This window comes from Larus michahellis, chromosome 3, assembly GCF_964199755.1.
Source record: "Larus michahellis chromosome 3, bLarMic1.1, whole genome shotgun sequence".
In the NCBI taxonomy this organism is placed as follows: Eukaryota; Metazoa; Chordata; class Aves; order Charadriiformes; family Laridae; genus Larus; species Larus michahellis.
The window spans coordinates 8,195,968-8,216,585 of record NC_133898.1 but is presented as its reverse complement, the minus strand read 5'-3'; the positions used below and the strand labels follow the sequence as shown (position 1 = coordinate 8,216,585).

Below are 20,618 nucleotides of genomic sequence, written 5' to 3'. Positions count from 1 at the left end.
TGTTTTGTTTTTAGTCAAAAGTGCCTTAAATAGAATTTGAAGAACTTTGTATCAGTTGCCTGTTTGGCTGTGAAGACTGGTTTCTGCCTTCCAGTTAATGTAGAGGTTCACAACGAAGCACCAGTGAGCTTGACTGTTAACTCAAAACGACCAGCTATTGAGTCCTGTCTGCAAAAATCTGAATTAGCTGTTGTGCTGCCAAATGTGTAACAGGATGGATACAGATGTCGTAAAAACAGACAGATTACCAGAGAAATAATAAATCAACAGTGTTTGAGATTAGTAGAGAGTCTTCATCACAGTATAAAATTGAATGGCAATATTCAGCCAAGCCAGAAATGAGGGATGCTCTCGTATGGTACAGAAAGTTTGTGATTTGTTCATTGGTCTCAAAAAGAGAGATGAGCGCATAAGGTGTGTGGGTGGTTCCACTGCAATGTGCATGGCTCAGGCCAGGATGAGGAAAGGGGCAGTGTATTTTAATCCTTTTCGGCAGGCAGGGTTTTGGAATCCAAATATAGCTGTCTGAGGTTGTGCCTGGGGTGGCAAATGCTTGCAGCAAGGCTTTCACATCCCACCTAGATCTCTGTGTTTCGTAGCCCACTGATTACATTACTGGTAGGAAATAATTAGTTATTAAAAAATTCTGTATTTATTCCCGAAGACTTGTGTTGGTTATTCTCCTTGTAGCAGGCCTTTGTGTAGATATGTGAGGGGAAACTAAGGTATATTTTCTTGATGGAACCAAGTGGCAAATACAAGCCTGGATCTCGCATTTTGTTCAGTGTTAAGTTCCTTCAACTCCCCTGTAAGGGAACAAATATAGTAGGTCAGTGGGAGACTGTAATTTTGTGGTAATTACAGAATCAACATCTAAAATGCCCTTAGGAGAAGTGCTGGCTGAGGAGCAGGAGCCTGCTGATTAGGGATTATAGGTAGAGGCAACAGAGGAGAGCGGGGTGCCAGCTTTAACAAGAAGATTCACAAGCTTTATGGATCCTGGCCCTTAGGAAAACAGGAGCATCAGCGGCTCAAATTTAGCAAAGGTGCAGTTTCACACGTAGTTCTACGCTGCCGACGGCTGTCGCTGAAAGGAGCTATTTCTGTCCTCCAACTTCAGGTTACAAACTTCTCCATCCACCCTTGCCCTGGGTTTAGCAGTTGTGCTGTTGGCGGGTTACCTGGCTCGGGGAGCTGATCCCACGGTAAAGCACATGGGGTTGTTTTGGCCGGGAAAGCTTTGAACCAGTTCACCCTGCAGCCACTTGCCAAAAAAAGAATGGCACGAGGGTCACGAATGGCTGGAACTTAGACCATCGAAGCCTGGAGATGGATGCCCAGGTGGAGCGTGAGCTGGGTCCGGTTCAGTCTGCGCTTGTGGACAGAAACGCTGAACGATGGTCACGGTACAAAAACCTCTCAGGCCTCTGTGGGTTTCATAGATGAAAGAAGAGATAAAGCGTCGCCTGTGGGATTTATTTATTTATTTTAACCTAAAGCAGGAAAAATACGGAAAAGTTTCCTTCCGTCTAACAAAGGCTTGAATCGACACTTCCGGTTCCCTTGGCAACGGCGTTAAACAGGCAGAATAAATAAAAGCAACGATTTCCTCTGTCAGCAGTTTCCGTCTGAGGCGACCAGGTTCAACGGTGTTTAAAAGCAAATGGCTTTGTGCCAAAACCACAGCACCATGTTACAATTTTCCTCCTCCAGTTCATCGGATTTGGGCATTATTTTGGAGACATGGAGATGTGTCACATCAGCCCATGGTGCTCCCGGTGACTACCTGTCATAGCTTTTCATAAAGGTAGTTTGCATGGAGGAAACTCAAAAATTAGATTTGGTAGTATTTGCATTTCATGAGTTTTGTTTTCCTTTTTTTGGATCCTTTATAAGGTTTCCCCTGCACAAAATACAAGCTTCTGGCCCATTTTCCTTTCTCAGTGCACTGATGCAAAGGCAGAAGCCAGCGAGCACACCACTGCTGTTCTGTGCTGAAAAAAGCTCTGAACCTTCTTCAGGGTCCTCATTTCTTCCCAGCTGCACTAAAGAAGCAGCCCTTGCTGTCTTCTGCAAACCTCTGGAGCTTGAAGGCAGCACATGCAAGTGGGAGGAGGGCTCTTGAGCCTTGTACAAAGGACTGTTTTCCTTATCCAGTCCAGTAATTCCCTCCAGTTAAAAACAGTAATTCTGTTTTTTCAGAGAAAAGACAGCAGGTATAATGTGGATGATGACAATATCATCTGGAAGCAGGATTAAACGTAAAGTGTTCTGAATTTTAGAAAACGTAAGAAAAAAAAATGCTGGAGAGCATTTTCATGAATTTCTGTAAAAGAAATCTGATTGCCAAATGCGTTACATTGAGTGTTTAGGACAAAGGTGCATGGAAAAGCTACGCTGCGTGAGTCTTGCCCGGAATCACGGTATCTTGAACGTGTATCTTCAGGAAGGAAAAGGAAACATTGCTGCTGCTGTCAGAGAAGAGTATTAATACTGACTCAGTGACCCAGTTCATCCCCTGGTTCTTTGAAAGCTTTGGAAAGATGAGTGACGTGCTCGTCCTCTGTAACGCTGCCGTTTTGCTCGCTGGAGCAGGCGGGCTCAGCACCACTGGGCAGCCGCCCTGCTGGGACTGAGCTCAGAGGCTGCGTTGGGATGGCTGTACCTATTGATGCTGTAGATAACGTGGTTAGATGGAGACATGTCTGTCCTTTTTTTTTTTCTTTCTTCACAGGTGTTAAAGAGAAAGAGCCTTATGGAAACTAAAATGATGGATGTATTTATATATTTTTTAAAGATGTAGTCGTTAAGCTGGTCTGTTATTCAATGGAATTTGTATTCTGCAAAATCCGGGCTCCTCTAGGTTGCAGGAAGCAAATCAAAAGGAGTGTGGTAGTGAGTGATCTGTTTACAAAGAGCCTATAAAAGTGCTGTATTGTTCTTTTGCTCTTTTTTTTCCCCATTTTGCAGAATGATTCAATCCCTCAAGACGACTTCACGCCAGACGTGTACAGGGTGTTCTTAAACAACCTCTGCCCTCGGCCTGAGATCGACCACATCTTTTCTGAGTTGTAAGAAAAGACGCTCGGTCATTTATTTATTTATTTATCCCCCTTCAATGATTTTCTGGGCTGGGGATGGCAAAGTAGGTTATTTAGACTACAGCACCATGCAGCGATTGCCGTGAACAGATTTCAGTGTCAAGCAGGGCTGTTACTTAACCTTGGATCAAGGGTTTCTTCTCTCCCAAGCTTTTGCCTCTGTTTCTGATGGCTGGAGTTTTAAAGGAATTTATTCCTAGAGGAGCAGAACTGCTGGGTTTTGTTTTTCTGTATGGATTAGGATAGTTTAGGCTTCCATGAAAGTAAACGGAAAAGAGTAATAAGCAATAGCAGCGTGCAACAGGCGCGAGAATATGTATAATCACCCCCAAAAGCTTAATTAGGAGTTGCAAAAAATGCAGTAACTTTTAGGATTTGTGCATCGTGAATTCACACCGTGAAATTAAATTAGCAGCCAGCTACAACTGATTTCATACATTCAGTTACAAGCTATATAACTCATGTTGCTTCTGCCCCTTGCAGCAAGTTGTTGTACTTCCCAGTTTCAGCAAAGCCCGATCAATGGTGTCGGAACACAAAGCAATAGGAACGCAAAGTAATTTCCAAAATACATCCCAAGACCACTAAAGCAATTAGCGAACGCATCTTTGCAACATGGCTGTGCTCACGTACTCCTCCTGTGCTTATTTTCTCGAAGGTTGAGGTTTCAGAGGAACTCAGCCTTGACCCAGTTTGCTTCCATTGAACCCGGGGGTAGACTTCCCATTGCTCTCTCGCAGAGCAGAAGTAGGCCAGTCCCAAGTGCTGTAGACAACCCTAAGCACGGCACCTGGCTTGGAGCCTTCCTGCATCTCCATCTGGGAACGAATTGTGCCCAAACCCCGCTCTTTCTACTGCCTCTCTAAACAGGCAGCTTTTTGCTTGCTTTGCAGAGCGCCTAGCATTTTTTAGCAGGTTTATAAAAAAACCCTCAAGCAAATACTGGAATAATGAAGTCAGGGCAGCTTGTATTCAGCAGTAAAACCAAATAGTTGGGCCAGGAATGCCAACAGAGTGTTTGTGGCAAGCTCAGGATTGAATTCCGTGTCCTTTTCTCTTTTACTTTTTTAAATGGCTTTGTTGCAGGAATTTAGAGGAATGAAAAGGTTTTAGCATTGCTCTAACTCTTCCCATTGGTGTCAGTAATGTTGAAGGCTTTTAAAAACTTACTGCTACATGTTTGACGAAGAATGTCGTTGCATGCTGGCAAAGTAAATTAGTCCAGAGACACGGTGGGGCAATGGTTTTGTTGTACGATAGTTTGAATCTTGTTTCGGTTTCCCTGGGAAATCACAGAACATTGAACAAGATTTCAAGGAAAACGATTCCTTTTGTGGGTTTTTGTGTTTACTTTAATAGCTTTGCTGTTGCTTTAATTTTTCTCTAGTGGTGCCAAGAGCAAACCATACCTTACCGTTGATCAGATGATGGAATTTATAAATTTTAAGCAACGTGATCCACGATTAAACGAAATCCTTTATCCACCGTTAAAACAAGAACAAGTGCAACAACTGATCGAGAAGTATGAACCCAACAGTAATCTAGCAAAGAAAGGTCAGTGGCTTTTATATTCTTGCTCTACTCGGTTTGTGATTTGAAGTAATGACCCAATTGTCCTACGGTGCATGCTAAAGCAAAACTTGGTTCAGAATCAATTTGCATTTCCAACTATCTCCTTTTGCCTTGTACAGGCCTGTGAGACACTGTGTGGTGCATTTTTAAATGTATTTGGTTGGGATCAGTTTAGGAAGGATGGGGCTGGTTTCGGTATTTTGTTTTCAGTACGTGTAATTGATAATTTAGAACAGTTGCTGTGGTACGCAAACTTCAGCAGAAACCTTACTATCACAATGACTATTTACCCAATTCTGAAACAATCAAAGAAACAATCGGTGGCGTTAAAACTAGGATGATGATAATTCTATAATTTAATAATAGGAATAAGTCCAGCACTCTGCTTTCTGATAAAGTGGTACACAAAGTAAAATGTGAGAGTAGCTGAGTGTGTTTTGTGCGATAATCACAGAAAACTCCCTTTTGAAAGTCTCGAGCGTTGTCAGGGCTTAACTGGGCATTTTGCCAAAACCAGCAAGAGAGCTCCTGCTCAAATCTCTGCAAATTTTTGCTACCACAAGTCTTAAAATAGCACTGAATTTGTGTCTGCATCCTGTTTTATTCCTATCCACATATCTTAATGATTACCCCAGCTTTTAATGTGTTTATACCTTAAAATTTTAAGGACATGGTTATATCCTGAAAAACAGATCTGATATGAAAAAAACACTGATTTGGTACAGAGATTTTTGGATCCAAAGGGAAAACAATGACATCTTTCCCAAAAGTCTTAGAGGTTCACTGAAGGCGCTCCCACCCCTCTCCCTGGACGCCGTCTGACCTAGATGTCTTGAGGCTCTCAGCGCCACAATCAGCATTGTCTCAAGGCAAAACACTTGGAATTTTTTCTCATAAGGCTTCTTATTTTTCTTGTCCAATCAAATTTAGTGTTTCTAGAGGTTTTGATGGAGGGTTAAATCCTGCTTCTTTGTCATGCTTATGCAAACTGTCTTTTGACGTCAGTGAGAATACTAGCATGAATAGATGAAAACACACTGTGACCTCCTGTCTCATCCACGCAAATACTAGAACGTTGCTCTGCGCTTGCCTTATTTCGCATCAGCGGCAGAAGAGTCTGGTACCTAAAAGATCATTCTTATTACCCAGATATTGGCACTTCATATAAACTAAATAAAGGATTTATTAGAAGGAGGTGTGCTAGCAGAGCACCGAAGCCAAAATGAAATCATGTTCTGACTAGCAGTAAGGAGGAAGCATCAAACAAACCTCAGAAAGAGGAGTGTTGTGATGGTGTTTGCTAGCACCCTTCAAGTAGGACTTGTGGGACACCTCCAGCTTACCCTAATTTACATGGGGACGCAGGTTGCTGCAGGCACTTGCTCTTCCGTAGGTGCCTCTCTTCCTGGGTATGATTTACATTGCTCCTCCAGAATCAGTTCTCACAGAAAATGCTGAGTTTAAGAAGGGAAAGGCAGGTCATTGGGAGTTAATTCATTTTATGTTTTGTTGCGTTTTTTTTCTCTTCAAACTTGCGCACTGATGTCCAGCAAACTCTGACAAAGCTGGCACAACCTGCAGGTCACCTCCATGCTGCAGATGCCCTCTCTTATTTAGCACCTGCCTGGTGGCCAAGCTGCGGTAACTGGCCCGTTCTGCTACTCAGGCCCCTGTGCGAATCCCGAACATGCTGCCTTAAAATTACAGAAATCGGCTAATCAGGATTGACACTGGGACACAATATTTTCTGTACATCTGCTTCGAGTTGGAAATGCAATTCACTGTGTATTAAATGAAGTGTAGGTGTGCACTCAATCCTACACTCATAGAATAATTGCAAACAAATGCTGCATGTCTGTAAAATGTCACCAAAATATTACTGTGCGTACTCAAAATAATGATTGAACCTTTTAATATGGTGCTTTGTAAAAGGGATTGTCACTCAGGCTTTCTGCCGTCAGAAAGGACTGTTCATAGGCTGAATCGCAGGGGTGGCAAAGCAAAGTGACACGCTTCAGTGACACTACCTGCCACTGAAACTGGACTCGCTTGGGTCACTGAGCAGAGGTGTTACTTTCAGTAGGCCCGTGGATGTTCAAACCACAGTTAGATGCGGTCCACTGTTATATACCCATGAACTTGTTGGCCTTAACTTCCCACCTCTGCTGCTCGTATATTCTGCTACGTTTCTTGTGGTGGCATGGCCTATGGCAAGCAGTCAGTGGGGAGGCAGGAACGGCAGCAGGATGCTTGGAACGGCCCCTGTGCTGTCAGTTAAAATAGTAAGAGCAGGTAGAAACCTTAGCGCACCCAGACCAGCAGCTAAACGAGGTGAGAAGGCAGCAGAAGCCTTCACCCAGCATAGTTCTCAAAGAAAACGGGGCCCAACAGCTCCGTGAAGAGAGATGGGCTCAGGGTCATTGTCCACGTGCTCCTTTGTGCTCCTCTGTTTTGAAGTGAGCTTGAAGAGGTCCCAACTAAAACAAGTCCTCGGGATTAATAGGGTACACCAAAAACCAGAAGAGCAGCGTAGGGAAGAGAGGAGTAGTGTAACAAGGCCATGAGACAGAGGGAGTGATGGGAGAGGATTACATGATAAACAGCGGGATGGGAAAGGGAGTTACAGGTGGCCTAAGGATGACTTCATCGCTGTCGTGCCAGACCAATGCAATTAAATAATTGGACTTCTGGAGTAGTTTTGCAGAGTTTTGGTTCAAGAAGCAAGCCAGAAGATCTGACAACATAGTATATGTATTTGTTCTTTCTTGGCAATGAGAAGTTACTCCTTTGAAGTAAATCGCAGATACGGGTCCACAACAGAAGAAAATACCATAAAGAAATTTAAAAGTTGTGACTAACCACTTCTTCTGAGCCATGAGTGATTTGAAGTACTTTGTGGTGGTAGAGACTTTAAAGGCTTGTTTGCAAGAATTAGGTGATATAAATTGCCAGCCTTCATGCCAGTTAAATCCCTTTTTCCTCAGATTGTTCTGGAATTTGAACATTTGCAGCTGCTCAGCGTGTGTGTTTGAGACAATGACTTTTACAGAAGCCTGAGACAAAGTTAGTGGCAAATGTCCTTACTTTTCAGATATTCTATAAGGCCACAAGGCCTACATTTCTAATCATCTTTCACAAAGTTAGACAAAATATGTATCGTTTTCCTTTTTTTCCTGCGCGCAGTAGCGCACGTGTCAAGATGCAAACTTAAGCCGGATAGTTGCAATTTGCAAGGATTAAAAACATCGATGCTGGGGAAGTAATATTCGTGTTTGCAACATGCAGAATGTCCTGGCCTTGAAGTAGTAAATCACTTAAGCATATGCTTAACTTTATGGGTGGTGTGGGAAGAGAGGATAGTTATATAAAAACCTCTTACGCTCCTTGAACATCATATTAATTCTCTATTGAAGCCCAGGTCCCATGATCACCTATTTCCCAGACATGCTGAAGTGAAATTTCTGGGCAGTTTCTGGCCATAACCATGAACACAGGTACCCAGGCAACTTCCGAGAGTATGATGCACTTGCTTTTTAGCAAATAAGATTTTATGTATTAAAATGTTCTTTTAAATGGAATTAGCGATTTTCCTTGAAAACTTAAAGCCAAATTCATAAAATAGAAACTCAATCAGAAACAGCCTGACTCTCTGCTCCCATTACCCTGTTTGGACAGTTCTAGAACTTCACTCATCTGATTATTATATCTCCTCCTGATTTCCCATCTAACTGTATTCGTGAACTGTGCGCATCCACTGTACAACAATATTCTCTTTTAACTTAATTATTCTTCTCTCCTAGCTAATTAAATGACTTTCTAAAGAATGCTCGTACCGTTCCTCAACTTTGACAGCACTAGTCACATGCTTTTGACATCTCATAATTCCCCATGCCTGTGATTGATAATATAGCCCTATTTCTGAACCTGTTGCAGCTAAATTTCAGTATTTTGAACACAGTAAGGAAGAACTATACGTAATATTTTAAATTTTTTAAACGTGGCTCTTCAGGTACCTGGTGAAATCAAGTGCCAGTGTGCTTACTGGATAAGGGCCTTATGTTGCACAGTTCTGAGTAAGAAGGCTGCCCACATTCCCGCTCATCGCGAACGTATTTTCAGGTATTGTATTGCTGGGATGCAATTGAGCTTTTGCAACATCAGCAGGTACAGGGGCTTGACATCTACATAGGTTAAGCATCTGGAATAGTATTTTATTGTGGTTGAAGCAGGCGGTTGTGATTAATGCTTTGTGTCATACAGCAAAGGAGATTAATGCGCTATGTATAGCTTGTTTCCTTATCAGGTGGAAGCAGAAGGAAGTTCCTGATACTGCTGAGCAGCCTCTCGTTGTCAGCAAAGCCACGCTGGGGGGCTGCTAGCCCTGGTTACGTAGCATCTTATAGCTTGGTATTTTCAGGCTGTAAAGCATTTGCATTGGGTGGCTCCATAACCGCTCAATGTATTCCTTTTCAAGTTACCGGGTTGATAATGGGATGTGTATTAATAAATCAGTTGCCAAGTGGTTGACTTGGAATTTTCTTATTTGCTTTTATTTCTAGGAAGGCTTGTATAAAAGTAAGTTGTTCAGGATCTTGTTACATTATGGATGGGAGATGGGACATCAGTGCTGAGTTTCAGGTAGCCCTGCTTGCAGTGTCCAGGCTCCTGGGAACGGTAGTCCCATTTTCTAGAATTATGTGAAATTTACCATATACATTTGGCAGAAATTCTGCAAAAATGTGCTAGTTGTTCGTGACTTAACAATGCATTCATTTCTAAAAGATTCTGAGATCAAACGGACCCCAGAGCTTTGAGAGCTCAAATCCTGTTGTCTCAGTTAAACCTTTGCTTCTGAAACCAGTAAGTGTTTTGAAAACCACTGAGTAGCAGTCTTGGCTCTAGGGGCATCCTGTGTCTCTTAAAGACTCTAAGCATGCAAGAATAAGAGCTATACCCATGTACCAGACTAGCAATGAAGAGTATAACACCAAGGCTTGCTAGGGAAAGAAGACATGGAAAAAGCTGGAACTGTGCTATAGCAATAAAATATATGCTTCCTACCGTCCTCGTTGGTGGGAGCAAGACAAGGGTTAGGTTATTATTAGCCATTATTTTTAGAGTGGTTTTTATTGAAAGAGATTGTCTTCACTGTAGTATAAGCTTTAAAAACAGAGGCTGGAAGTGCTTCAGAGATTTTCCTGGCCAATGGATCTGTACACCAGATTGTACCTACTAGAAGGCGTCTTTGAGATAAGTAATGGCATAAAGATGTTCATTTTTTCTCTCTTAAGTATGCATTCATTTAAATAATATCTCTGCCTATGTAATTTTAAAGGGCCAAACCTTTAGATCTGCAAAGAAGAAAAGAGCTTTCCTCTTGTATTTCACAGCGTTTCTTTCTCCAGATTTTCTCAACTGTACCTATTTGGAAACACATTTGTTTTAGTTAGTTTTAGTTAGACGTGTATTTAGAAGGATTGTAGGGCAGCTGGTTCCATGACTCTCTTTGAATTCCAGTGTTAATTCTGGTTTGCTAGTGGACATTTATTGGCAGTTATTATGCTGAGTTTTTCTTAAGATATATGTAATTTTATACAGCATTTACTCCATGTGGGTTTTCTCATGGCAGCCTTCACACCAGGCAGTATTCACTTCAGTACAAATGTGTTTTTCCTCCCTTAAACATTAATACCTTTTAAACATTTTCATCCCACCACATTAAATTCACCTTTTAGTAACTGCTTAAGAGTAATTACACAGTGGAGCCTTTCGATGGCAGAAGGGGGTCATTTCCTAGGCAACGGATTTTAATGGCAAAAACAAGTACCGTGCAACTGTGGCTACACTTTTAAGACACACTTCATCATATTTAAAGCATAAATTCAGATGTATAAACCATGCAGTGAAATGGTGGGGGTTTCTGGCACTGAAACATTTGTAGGAAGTGTTACAAAATGGTTGAAATCCTTTGGCCTCCTAACTGTAATGTTGGAAATTAAGAATACTTACCAAAAAACCCATTAACTTTGGGATTTTCAGGGCTTTCCAACATTCCAGTTGTACAAGAGAAGAGCTCTCAGCGTTGTTTGTCATTCTGAAATGACAACAGAACAATAGATCCCAGTCACGATTTATTACTCTTTAAAATTTATAACCCACACAAAAGTTGTAGCCTATCCCATGCTGTCAGCAACAAGTGCTAAGTTAGGTACCTTGCCAGAAAGGCTTTTTTAAATTATTTTTCAATATATATATGCAGCAAATGCTAGTATGAATAATGTATCACCATAAGTAAGTTAATGGAAACGACTTGTTAAAATAAATTTGCAAATTATGTTTCTGTAATGCACTGTGTTTTCTGTTTAGTTGCTTGTTTTTTAGTTACTAGTTAAGCTGTAAAATTCGTTTCAGACCTTGCAATTATTTGGCAGATTGCATCTCAAGTAAAAGGCTAAATGTTGTAAAAATATTTTAGAATGGGAAATCCTCAATTAGGAGGATTTTTTGTATCTGCTTTACAGGTAAAGTGCTTCATCTTTCTAACTTAACACCTTGATAACAAAATGAAACGTGATGTGGACTAGTAATAACGGGTTTTGCAACAGTGAAAAAAGACACGGTAGCATCTGCCTTAGTAAAAGAGCAAAAATCTTTGACTTTTATTCTTCGGTTGCATTTTAAAAGTGTAGGAACCGGCTTGGATCTGAGACCCACGTGCTTATGCATGGAGTTAGTTTTTGCTGTTGGTACTAGAATTAATGAAAATGTCAAAAATATATTTAGGGTTTCAGGGAGGGCAAGTTTCCTAATCTTCCGCGTATAATACAGACACTTGGAAAGAAGCATGAGCTTTGCAGAAATGCATTTTGGGACTGGTGTCTGGTACCAGGAATAGCTCTACTGCCATCAGTGAAACTGCGCCAAATGTAAAATGGACAAGACTTATTGTGGAATTTATCTCTTCAGAGCTGCAGAGCATAAACTAATCGTGGTAACGGAAGTTCAGCAGTCAGGGCAGACCTGTGCTAATATGGAAGCTGACCATACCATGACTCTTGTCCCATGTCCTGGAACCCTGATAGACCACCTGATGGACCCCAGGCTCAAACCCTACAGGCAGGCTTACACCCTATGTCCTGACATTGAAAATGGGTGGAAGAACCTGGGGTGGCAGGACCATAAAGCAAACATGAGTAGCGGTTTTGCAGCATACCTAGAGTTGCATCATTCCCTTCAGGTAGAGGTTTTGCTCAGGGGTAAGTAAAGAGAGTCTTACAACAATTCCGCATTTCAAGGGTTATGCAGAAACGCTTTTCTGCTGCTGCCTGCCTGTATTGTGTTTGACTCCGCCTCAGACTATCCGAGTCCATAAATAGAAAACTTAACTCTAAATGTAAAACAGCTTCTTTGTGCTTGTTGCTGTTTTACTGCCTCTTTTATGGAGCACAGGGAGGTATTCTATTTTAGCAGTGGGATTTATTATTTGAAGATTAATATCAGATAAAGTTTACTTCTGAAAACATAAAGCAGCATGGACTCAAGTGCTGAAGGAAACAAACGTAGATAAACTTTGAATAAACATTGTGGGGTTTGTCTCTTCATTATGGCTGCTGCAAATGTAGCACTTTGCAGCTGCAAAGGGCCCATGAGGACAGAGGGAGTGAGGGCTGCTGTGATCCAGTGGGTGACATCCAGAAGTGGTGGCAGAAGAGCGCCGTTTTCCTGGCTCCACCACAAATGAGCTCATTGACATTTGGCCATCCCCTTTCATGTGCCATTTTGTTTTTTGCTTCATCCCTTGGTCAGCTTGACTAAATAGACGGTCAGTCTCTGCCTTAAGGAGCTTGCAATGACCTGCGAGTCTTTCGGTATGTGTGGCATCCGTCATAACAGGGCTGTTAACTTAGCTGGAGTATGCGCTACTGTCATACAACGACCATATGAGGAAGTTTCCCTTATAATGTCAGATGTAATCATCTACTCTCAAACAATATCCTTTAGCTGGAATAGGACTGTTGCCTATAAATACATCAGGGTTAAGTGCTGGGGAGGGAGAAAGAAGTGGTAAGCTAGAGGACAATGTTGGCAGAAGAACACAGCGGTTTCAAGTGGCCTTGAATAAATTTAGGCTGGAAATTAAGAGAAGTTTCTGAACTTTATGGTCCTGGCACAACTGACCAGAGGTAGTTAAAGAGGGCAGAAAAAGCAATTGTTATTAAGATAGAGCTCGATTTGTTTATGAAAGGGATTGCTGAAGGCAGTGCCTGCAGCTGCAGGACCAAGTTTAAGGAACAGACAAGGAAGTCTTTTTCAAGTGACTGAAGTCTCTTCTTTTTTAGTTTATTTGAAATGTCTTTCCAGAGCCATGCCTTTATTCTTTTCCACTTTTTAATATTAACCTCTTCAACTGGAGGAGTTTCTGGAAGTAAAAATATTAGCCGTGAAGAAGGCTTTTCCTAGGTTTTTTCCCACCTCTAGCATGCTCACACTCTACTCTTCTGTCTTCCCGTTATACTGCAGAACAGTCTTTTTGGCAAGTGCATTAATAGCTTATGTAGAGAAGTATCGCTTCAGAGTAGAAGTATGTATTTTTAGATGTCTTTTAATGCAACTTAGCAATTGGAAGTAAGCCAACATTTAACATTATTACATCTCCCAGGATCACTCCAAGGCATTCTACAGAGCGTGTTTTTCAGAGATTTAGAAAGATGGTGACATATTCCAGTAGTGGCCCTCTTTCAAGTCTGTCAGAAATAACTGTAGTATTGCCGGGACTAATGGTATTTTTATCTGTCTGATTTTAAATCTTTCCACTTATCTAGTTGTCTGCCCGTCTTAGAAATCTGCCACGTTGTAAAGTGCTCGTTCCACTGCTAGCTAGGAACTAGCATGAAGGTGGTTTTATAGTGTTTTTACAGATTTAATTGGATCTAAACTGTCTGCCGTCTCGTATCCCGTAAGGGATATGCTGTCAGAAACGATTTCTTTATTACCTCTGTGCTGAAAAGTCAAGAGCAGCTAGAGAGTGGGCTTGTGTCCGTAATACCCAGCGACCCCACAGACTTTCTGTCCACAGTAATTTTTGTAGATGGTTGCAATTTGGGCTCAAAGCGTTCAGAAATACCAAGCTTAAGGTGTCTGCTGGGAGACTTGGGTGTAGCGCACTGTGTTTGCTTTTGCTTCGTTTGTCCTGATGTAATGAATGAGACCTGCCCGGGTGCCAGGGCCCTTAGCACCTCCTTCTCCTGGATCACACTCCAGACCTCAGCTGAAGTCCAGAGCAGCGGGTGTTTGCCTGTAGACAGTAGTTATGGTGGGGAAGGCGGGTCTTGAGGACAGAGTTCCTTGACACCGCAATAATGTCGGTTACATCTCTGTGTTGCTCTGCATTATCTTGCAACGTCAACTGAAATCATCAAGGTGTAGATTCATTGGGGGTTTTAATAGCCAATGCCCCACTCTTGGATGAGAACCTGGAAGACAGTAGCTGAGGCTTGCTAATGTAAAGGCTGCAAAAGTCAGGCCAGCGCTTTTAAGCAAAATTGAATTTGGACAGGGAACAAAAAAGAAAAAAACGCAGAAAAGTAAATGCCTGCCAGGGAGTAAGCTGCAGTCCCGTGTGGTTCTGTAGCTAACTTTAGATGTGGCGTTTCTTCACAGTCCAACTCGGAGATGATGCTGATCACTCTGCATCAGTCTTGAGACTTAGGAGAGATTGCTTGCTTATCTACACAGAGTGGGATTTTACCCAACTCCTTAAAAATTACTAAATATTCAGATATGTATATACATATGTCTGCTAATGTTTTAGAAACTGGTTTTGTTTAACGCAAGAGCGATCTGTGACTGAAAAGGGAGGAGATGATAACCAGTAAGAAACTCGTTGATACTTCATATAGGGATCTGGATAAATATGAACTGTAACACAGACGTTCTTGATTCAAGATATTGGACGCTTTTGTGTTTGTTAGTTATCATAGGCATATGCTACATATATATTTTCTATTACTAAAATACTGTTTTGTAGTATAACAGGTTCTAATAATTGTGCTCCTTAACACAACACCTCTGCTTACCAGAATCCCTGAGCTGTGGCCATGCTTTGTTACAGCAGAGTTTTTTTTAAGGTGCTATGGAGAATTAGATGATCAATAGCCGTTAATATAAATGTGTTTCCAACACTTAAATTTTGAGGAATAGAAAATATACTGAGTGTCTAAAATCTCCCCTGCCTATGCATGTGTTTTACTGTTTTCTAGAGCTACTAGAGAAAAATGCATACATTTCATAGGCTGTAGCCTGTATGGGTTAGAGCCCTTCTTTCTTGGGTGTTTGAAAAGGGCTGAAAAAATTTCTGACTTCTAACAAAATAAATAAATAGCATGCTCAACATTCCACAGTGACTTTAAGATCTTGTTAAAATGGATGGCTCATGCCAACAGACACAAGTGAGATTTGGAAACTTTTGTTTCTTCTCAGGTGACGCTCCATCTTCCTTGCCTTTTGAGATGGCACTGTCCTTGGAATGCTCCCAGCGTTTTCATTCTGAATGAAAATGGTCTTTGTCATAAAAATATGAAGTTTTCTATTTGGCATGGCTTGCCTAAAAGCTTGTAGGAAATATTTCCTCCCTGAAGTGAACTAAGTGTCTTGAGCTGCAGTGCCTCTTCTGAAACATGTTCAGAAAAGTGGTTTTCTGTTTGCAAACGTTTTCTTTAAAAAAATTAAATAAATGGTATTCAATGTCAGTGTTCTCTGTGCACTTGTACAGATGGTAAAATGGATATGATAGCTTCATTAGAATGACGAGCATTTCTGATTCAAACGTACTGAATTCAGCTTTACTTGGTTGATAATCCTTACTCTGCAAAATATTCTGGTTCTCAGTGTCCTTGGGAATGTGATATTTCTGCATGGATTAACTGATACTGAGCGAGCTCTTCTATGTGCTCTACTTTAGCACAACATGTTTACCTTCCCACATTTTCCCTCTCTGACTGCTTGTCATTCAGTAAGCATTTATTTTGGATATCGTATAGGAGTTACCATTCTCTCTTTGTTTACATCCGGATTGCCCTGTGTCCTATTACAATATACACGTTCAAGGGTAGAGCAATGAATCTTGCTCTATTCCTTTCTTACAGACTAAGTTTTCTGTTTCTTTTTCAAGAACATGTTGCCAAAGAAAGCTTGTTTTGGTTTGTGTCCAGGTAACTGTCTAATTACAGAAAGTAGTTGAGCAAGTATAACTGAGGGCAGAATTGAATCTACTACATATTCCTTTAAGTTTAGAAATCTGAAATGAGATTTGAACGCAACAGGATATTCTCCTGGTTTGCCTGTAAAGGATTTAAGTAATGAGACAACCCGTAAGCCCATTGCAAGAGTGTTTCCTAGCGCAATTAGTTGTAGCACTGCCAAGCTTTTTCGGACACTCACCCCAAGTTTTCCATTGCTCACTTTGATCTCATTGCTTGGTTCTGCCTTTGGCCACTGTAACTGTTCTTCCTTATCATTTACACTTTAAACACTTCTTGACCATTATGTTATTGCCACTTCAGCTTAATGTGTTTGATCTTTCTTGTGTTGGCATATATTGTGACATATGTTATTGTTCATAACGTCTAGATGATCTTCTCTGTCGGAGACGTTTCTGATACTAGGAGGCAAGAGCAGGAGTCATGGGACTGGGTGCAGAGTCAGTGGTCCCATTAAGATCCTTGATGTTGTCAATAGCTAACTAAGTTTAGCGTAACTTATGTCCATTAAATCTATAGGATTGGCTGTATGGTTAGGTTTAGTTATGGGTATGTATGTTGATATATTTGATGCCATGCATGTTTACCCCTTTCATCAATGACTTGACAGTAAAATGTCCTGCCAATCAGTTATTTATTTTTTTTTCCAACCAACTTTTTTGATGCAGCTACATGCAGATGCATTGCTGTTCTCTGCATCTTGTCTGCTTTTCAAGGTCTGTCTGCTTTCAAGGATTTTCTAGGCATCTTCTTCCCAATTTAGCTCTCTACTGTAGGTTTTTCTTTGCTTGAATGATTAGCTACCTAGCTTGAATTATTGTTTGTTTTCTCGTTTGATTTCCTTCCCATTTACCTGGTCCGTTACAGCTTTACCATCTTGATTTGATAACAGCTCCCACAGAACTGTCTGTTCTTTAAACCCTGTGTTATCGATTCTACTTTTTTGGATTATTAAAGACTGTATGAAACTAGACCTACTGCTGATCAGTGTGGCAGCCTCTGGACTTCTTGTGTGCAGTTCAGCTTTCAAATTCAAAGAAACTCTGATCTTCTTTTCTGACCTCAGTTTATTGCTATCTGTGCTTTCTGCAGATTAGTTTTTCCAATAAGGAAAAATTTGAATTTAGAAACGCAATTAAATGCTTCACTAATATTCAGATACAGCGATTCAGATGTATTGGCCTTCGTCTACTTACTAATTTGATAAAACTGTCTGACTTGTATGATTTCTTCCTCTTGCCGATCATTGGGAAAATTGCTAAAATGGAGGAGTTACTGGCAACTTCTGCATGTGGTGTGTACGTGATGGTTGGTGCGTACACACTTTGAAGTATCTGCAGCTCCTGACCCGAGGGCTGAGAATCTTTTCTGGTTTTTCTGAAATAGAGCGGTACTGGTGTTGCTGGAGTAAAGTCCAGTAATGCAATTGGAGCGTTACTACGATTTTCAGCCTGGGCTGACCTTGTACCATATTCTCTCCTTGCTATTAAGAAGATGTTGCTTGGACAATGCAGTCCTGTCCTGCCCCAGTTTGCGAAACTGAACACAATCAGAAATTCCAGTTACACCATAGCAATATAGTAATAGCACTCGTGTCTGGAAAGATGAACGGGTTTCAGCATCACTTCCAAAATCACTTGAATGCAAATGTTACAAGTGTTATCAGAGTGGCTCTGGCACATCGTGTCCCACGCAGTGTGAATTTTATGTAAATTCATTCTTGTGAACTTCTCTGCTGGCTCACAAAGCTAGAAAGCATAGAGTAGCTAATGTGTGCCTGGTATCAAGAGACACACCGGGGGTATATGCATCCTACTCTACACTGTGCGTGAAAATGTTAATACCTAATGAGCTGTAAACTGCGGCGCTGGTTTGTGAAATAGAATTCCCAATGGGGCATATTGTACAGATCCCTCGCAGGATTATAAAAGAGCTGCTTTATTTGGCGGATTTTAATCTTTTGAGTTGAGAGGACTGCTCAGTTGTATGGGATTACAGTGAATGTGATTAATGTTACAGATTGCATCGGAATAGACCTGATTTTGCTGTCAGACAAAATCCTAATGTAATTCTGTGTTGCTGGCTGGGAGATACAAGGTGCCAATTAATTGTCGCTTTTCCTTTTTTGTTTGTTTGTTTTCTTTTTTACTTTAACAACATCTCTTGGCACAATTGTGCCTTCCAGTTACATGACTGAGTGGATAAAAGCATAGGCATAAACAAATGGAAGGCTCTATTAAGATTGCAAATATATGGAAAGAAATGTTTTTAGATCCATGCAGCCCAACCTGTTGACTGCTTACAAGCAAATCCATGTTTTAATTGTCATATAAAACATCCACAAATGTTAAGGGACAAGCAAAGGCTGATGTTAAAGCTGCAAGACTGAAGTACAAAGAAAAGTGTGCAGATAAGTGGTGTTTTCTGCTGTCAGTTTTCCATCCTACTCTGTCCCAAGACTTTCCTCAAAGGATTGGAAGGCTCCTTGGGGCGGGCTTGGCAGACCCGGGGAAAAACAAGTAGCAATCAAGGAGCCGCGCGTACAGCTCACCTGTGGAAATAACGGTGACAAAGTTTACTTCAACCAGCTGGGTTAAGAAGTTTGCAGGATGAGCTGTACTTTTCTATTTCCTTCAGACTACCACACTGCTGGGGTTTTGACTTTTATCCTGGGCCACTGCAGAGAACCGGTGAAGAAGATTCTTTTGGAAGCTCAGCCCTACTTGGAGCCCTCACGTCTCTTATCTTGTGCTTGGCACAGTGCTGGGGGTGTTGAGTGAGCAGGGGTTTGTTTACATCCTCAAGTTGATGAGCTGGCAAGCTCCCAGGGACCCACGAGCATTTCCACATCCAGAACAATATGCCGGTCATGCTGGCACGCCAGCAGGGTTGGGAAAGCAGGAACTTGTTGAGTTACCTATGTCTCATTAAGCAGCAGGAGAAGGATTGTTGTGTTGAAAGCAGCCTATGCTTTTGCCAGCCCTGGAAACTGCACGAGAACAGTTTTACATGAGGCTGTTATCTGTGTCTGCGCCTGCCCAGGAAAGGGCATAGTGCCCTGGCCCTGCACAAAGACTGTCACAGGCCTTGGTGAGAAAAATAGGCTACATTCTCTAGATGTAGTCAAAGATGATTATGAAGAGCCTTGTGATAACAGTAAGTCTTCAAATAGAGGAGCCTCCGGGCACTACGCTCACAAAGTACAGTCTGTCCTGTCAACCAGTTCAACCAACTGGCTGGAATTCCTGTTTCATGGCAAATTTGTGAACACCATCTCCCAGGAATGGGGATATTCCAGATCTCATAAACTGCAGAAGATATCTTGATTGATGAATCTCGACAATATCCAAGAACCATAGAAGAGAGGATTCACTTCATTGCCCCTAGAGATTTTGTGAATTTTCAATAGGTCTTTGCCAGCAGTATGCCACCTGCCTGCAGACAGCTTCCAAGAAAAAGGATTTAGGATGGTGGAAATGACTTCTCTTGTCTTCTAGAGGTGACACACGTTGACCACAAAGGAGCCCTGTTTCTTACAGGCAAAATAACAGTTATGTTTTTATGTACTTTTCTTTAAACTGCCATCCAGGAACATTTATGTCTTTGATCCAGTATAATAGATCTTCTAAGGTACAGGATCATGTAGCTTTAGCTAATAAGGAAATATTGTGAAATACTCAGAACTTGCCGCTTCGTTTGTGCTCTTCTTTTTTTTTTTTCCTCCCTTGTAACTATTTTGGAGCAATCAGGTGAAGCTAGGGATGCAGAAAAAGATCAAGCTGCTGCACAAACACTTCCCATGTTTCACGTAATGAAGCTGATCACAGCCTGGGAAATTCAATATAACCTCTCAGCATCCCTATTAAATATATTACTCTTCTAGAAGGAAATTACTTCTCCTGCCTACCAAATTTTAGTGAGTAAATACCAGCTTTGGTTGACCTCACTTGGCTGTCAGTCTGGTGGTGGTTCTTTGATCTCTCAATGAATTTCACCACTGAGCAGGTCGTATGGAGCAGGTGTCCTGTGGAACCGCTTGCTAAGAAGCTGCTTCACACTTTGCCGCAGGTGAAACGCTGAACGCTGGGGACATTTTTGGAGTCCCCTACGTGGGCTTCCTCTTCCTTTCTGCAATAAAGGATGAGGTTTGGAGGCAGCAGGTGAGACAGTCGCTGACAAACTCCCTTCCAAGAAACTGCCAGATGAAGTTGAGCTTCCAAATTAAAAGTGTGTATGATTTTGGGCTATATTTCTCTTGTGAAACGATGGCATGGGAACTCCAACGTGTGAAGAGCAGTTTGTGTGGGCAAGCGGGCAGTTCTGATGGCGAGGGTGCTTTGCCGTGCGTTTCATACCTAGAAGGTAATGGGTAAAATATTCAAAAGATGTGGAGTCGTCGAGGTCCCTTTCTTTTCAAAGCTTCCTTCCCGTTTGGAAAACGGATTTTGGAAGGTATGTAGATGTATAAACAAGGAGAGAGGCATGTAAAGGCATTTCCAGACTTTCCAGTACCTCTAGCTCTTATAAGTTTTGAATTCAGATACATTTTTAGAATTACGTAGAAGTGAATACAATATATAATTTATAATTTATCGACAAGTGTTCAGCTACACATTTTATAATTTTGAGGTATTGGGAATGTCTGTGATTAAGAATACATCAGATGCCTTTCGTATTTCTCCTCAAT

The 20,618-nt window shown here is 41.4% G+C and overlaps 1 protein-coding gene across 4 annotated transcripts in view; it reads left to right on the top strand.

Annotated features, from left to right (window-relative positions):
* The window catches only part of PLCB1 (phospholipase C beta 1), a 399,913-nt gene that overhangs the window by 251,482 nt on the left and 127,813 nt on the right, over positions 1–20,618 (top strand). For all 4 annotated transcript variants that reach the window (XM_074578486.1, XM_074578487.1, XM_074578488.1 and 1 more), the window contains exons 8-9: positions 2,971–3,071; positions 4,489–4,655. In XM_074578486.1, the coding sequence (XP_074434587.1) occupies positions 2,971–3,071; positions 4,489–4,655 (268 nt within the window). The remainder of the gene's footprint in view (positions 1–2,970; positions 3,072–4,488; positions 4,656–20,618) is intronic.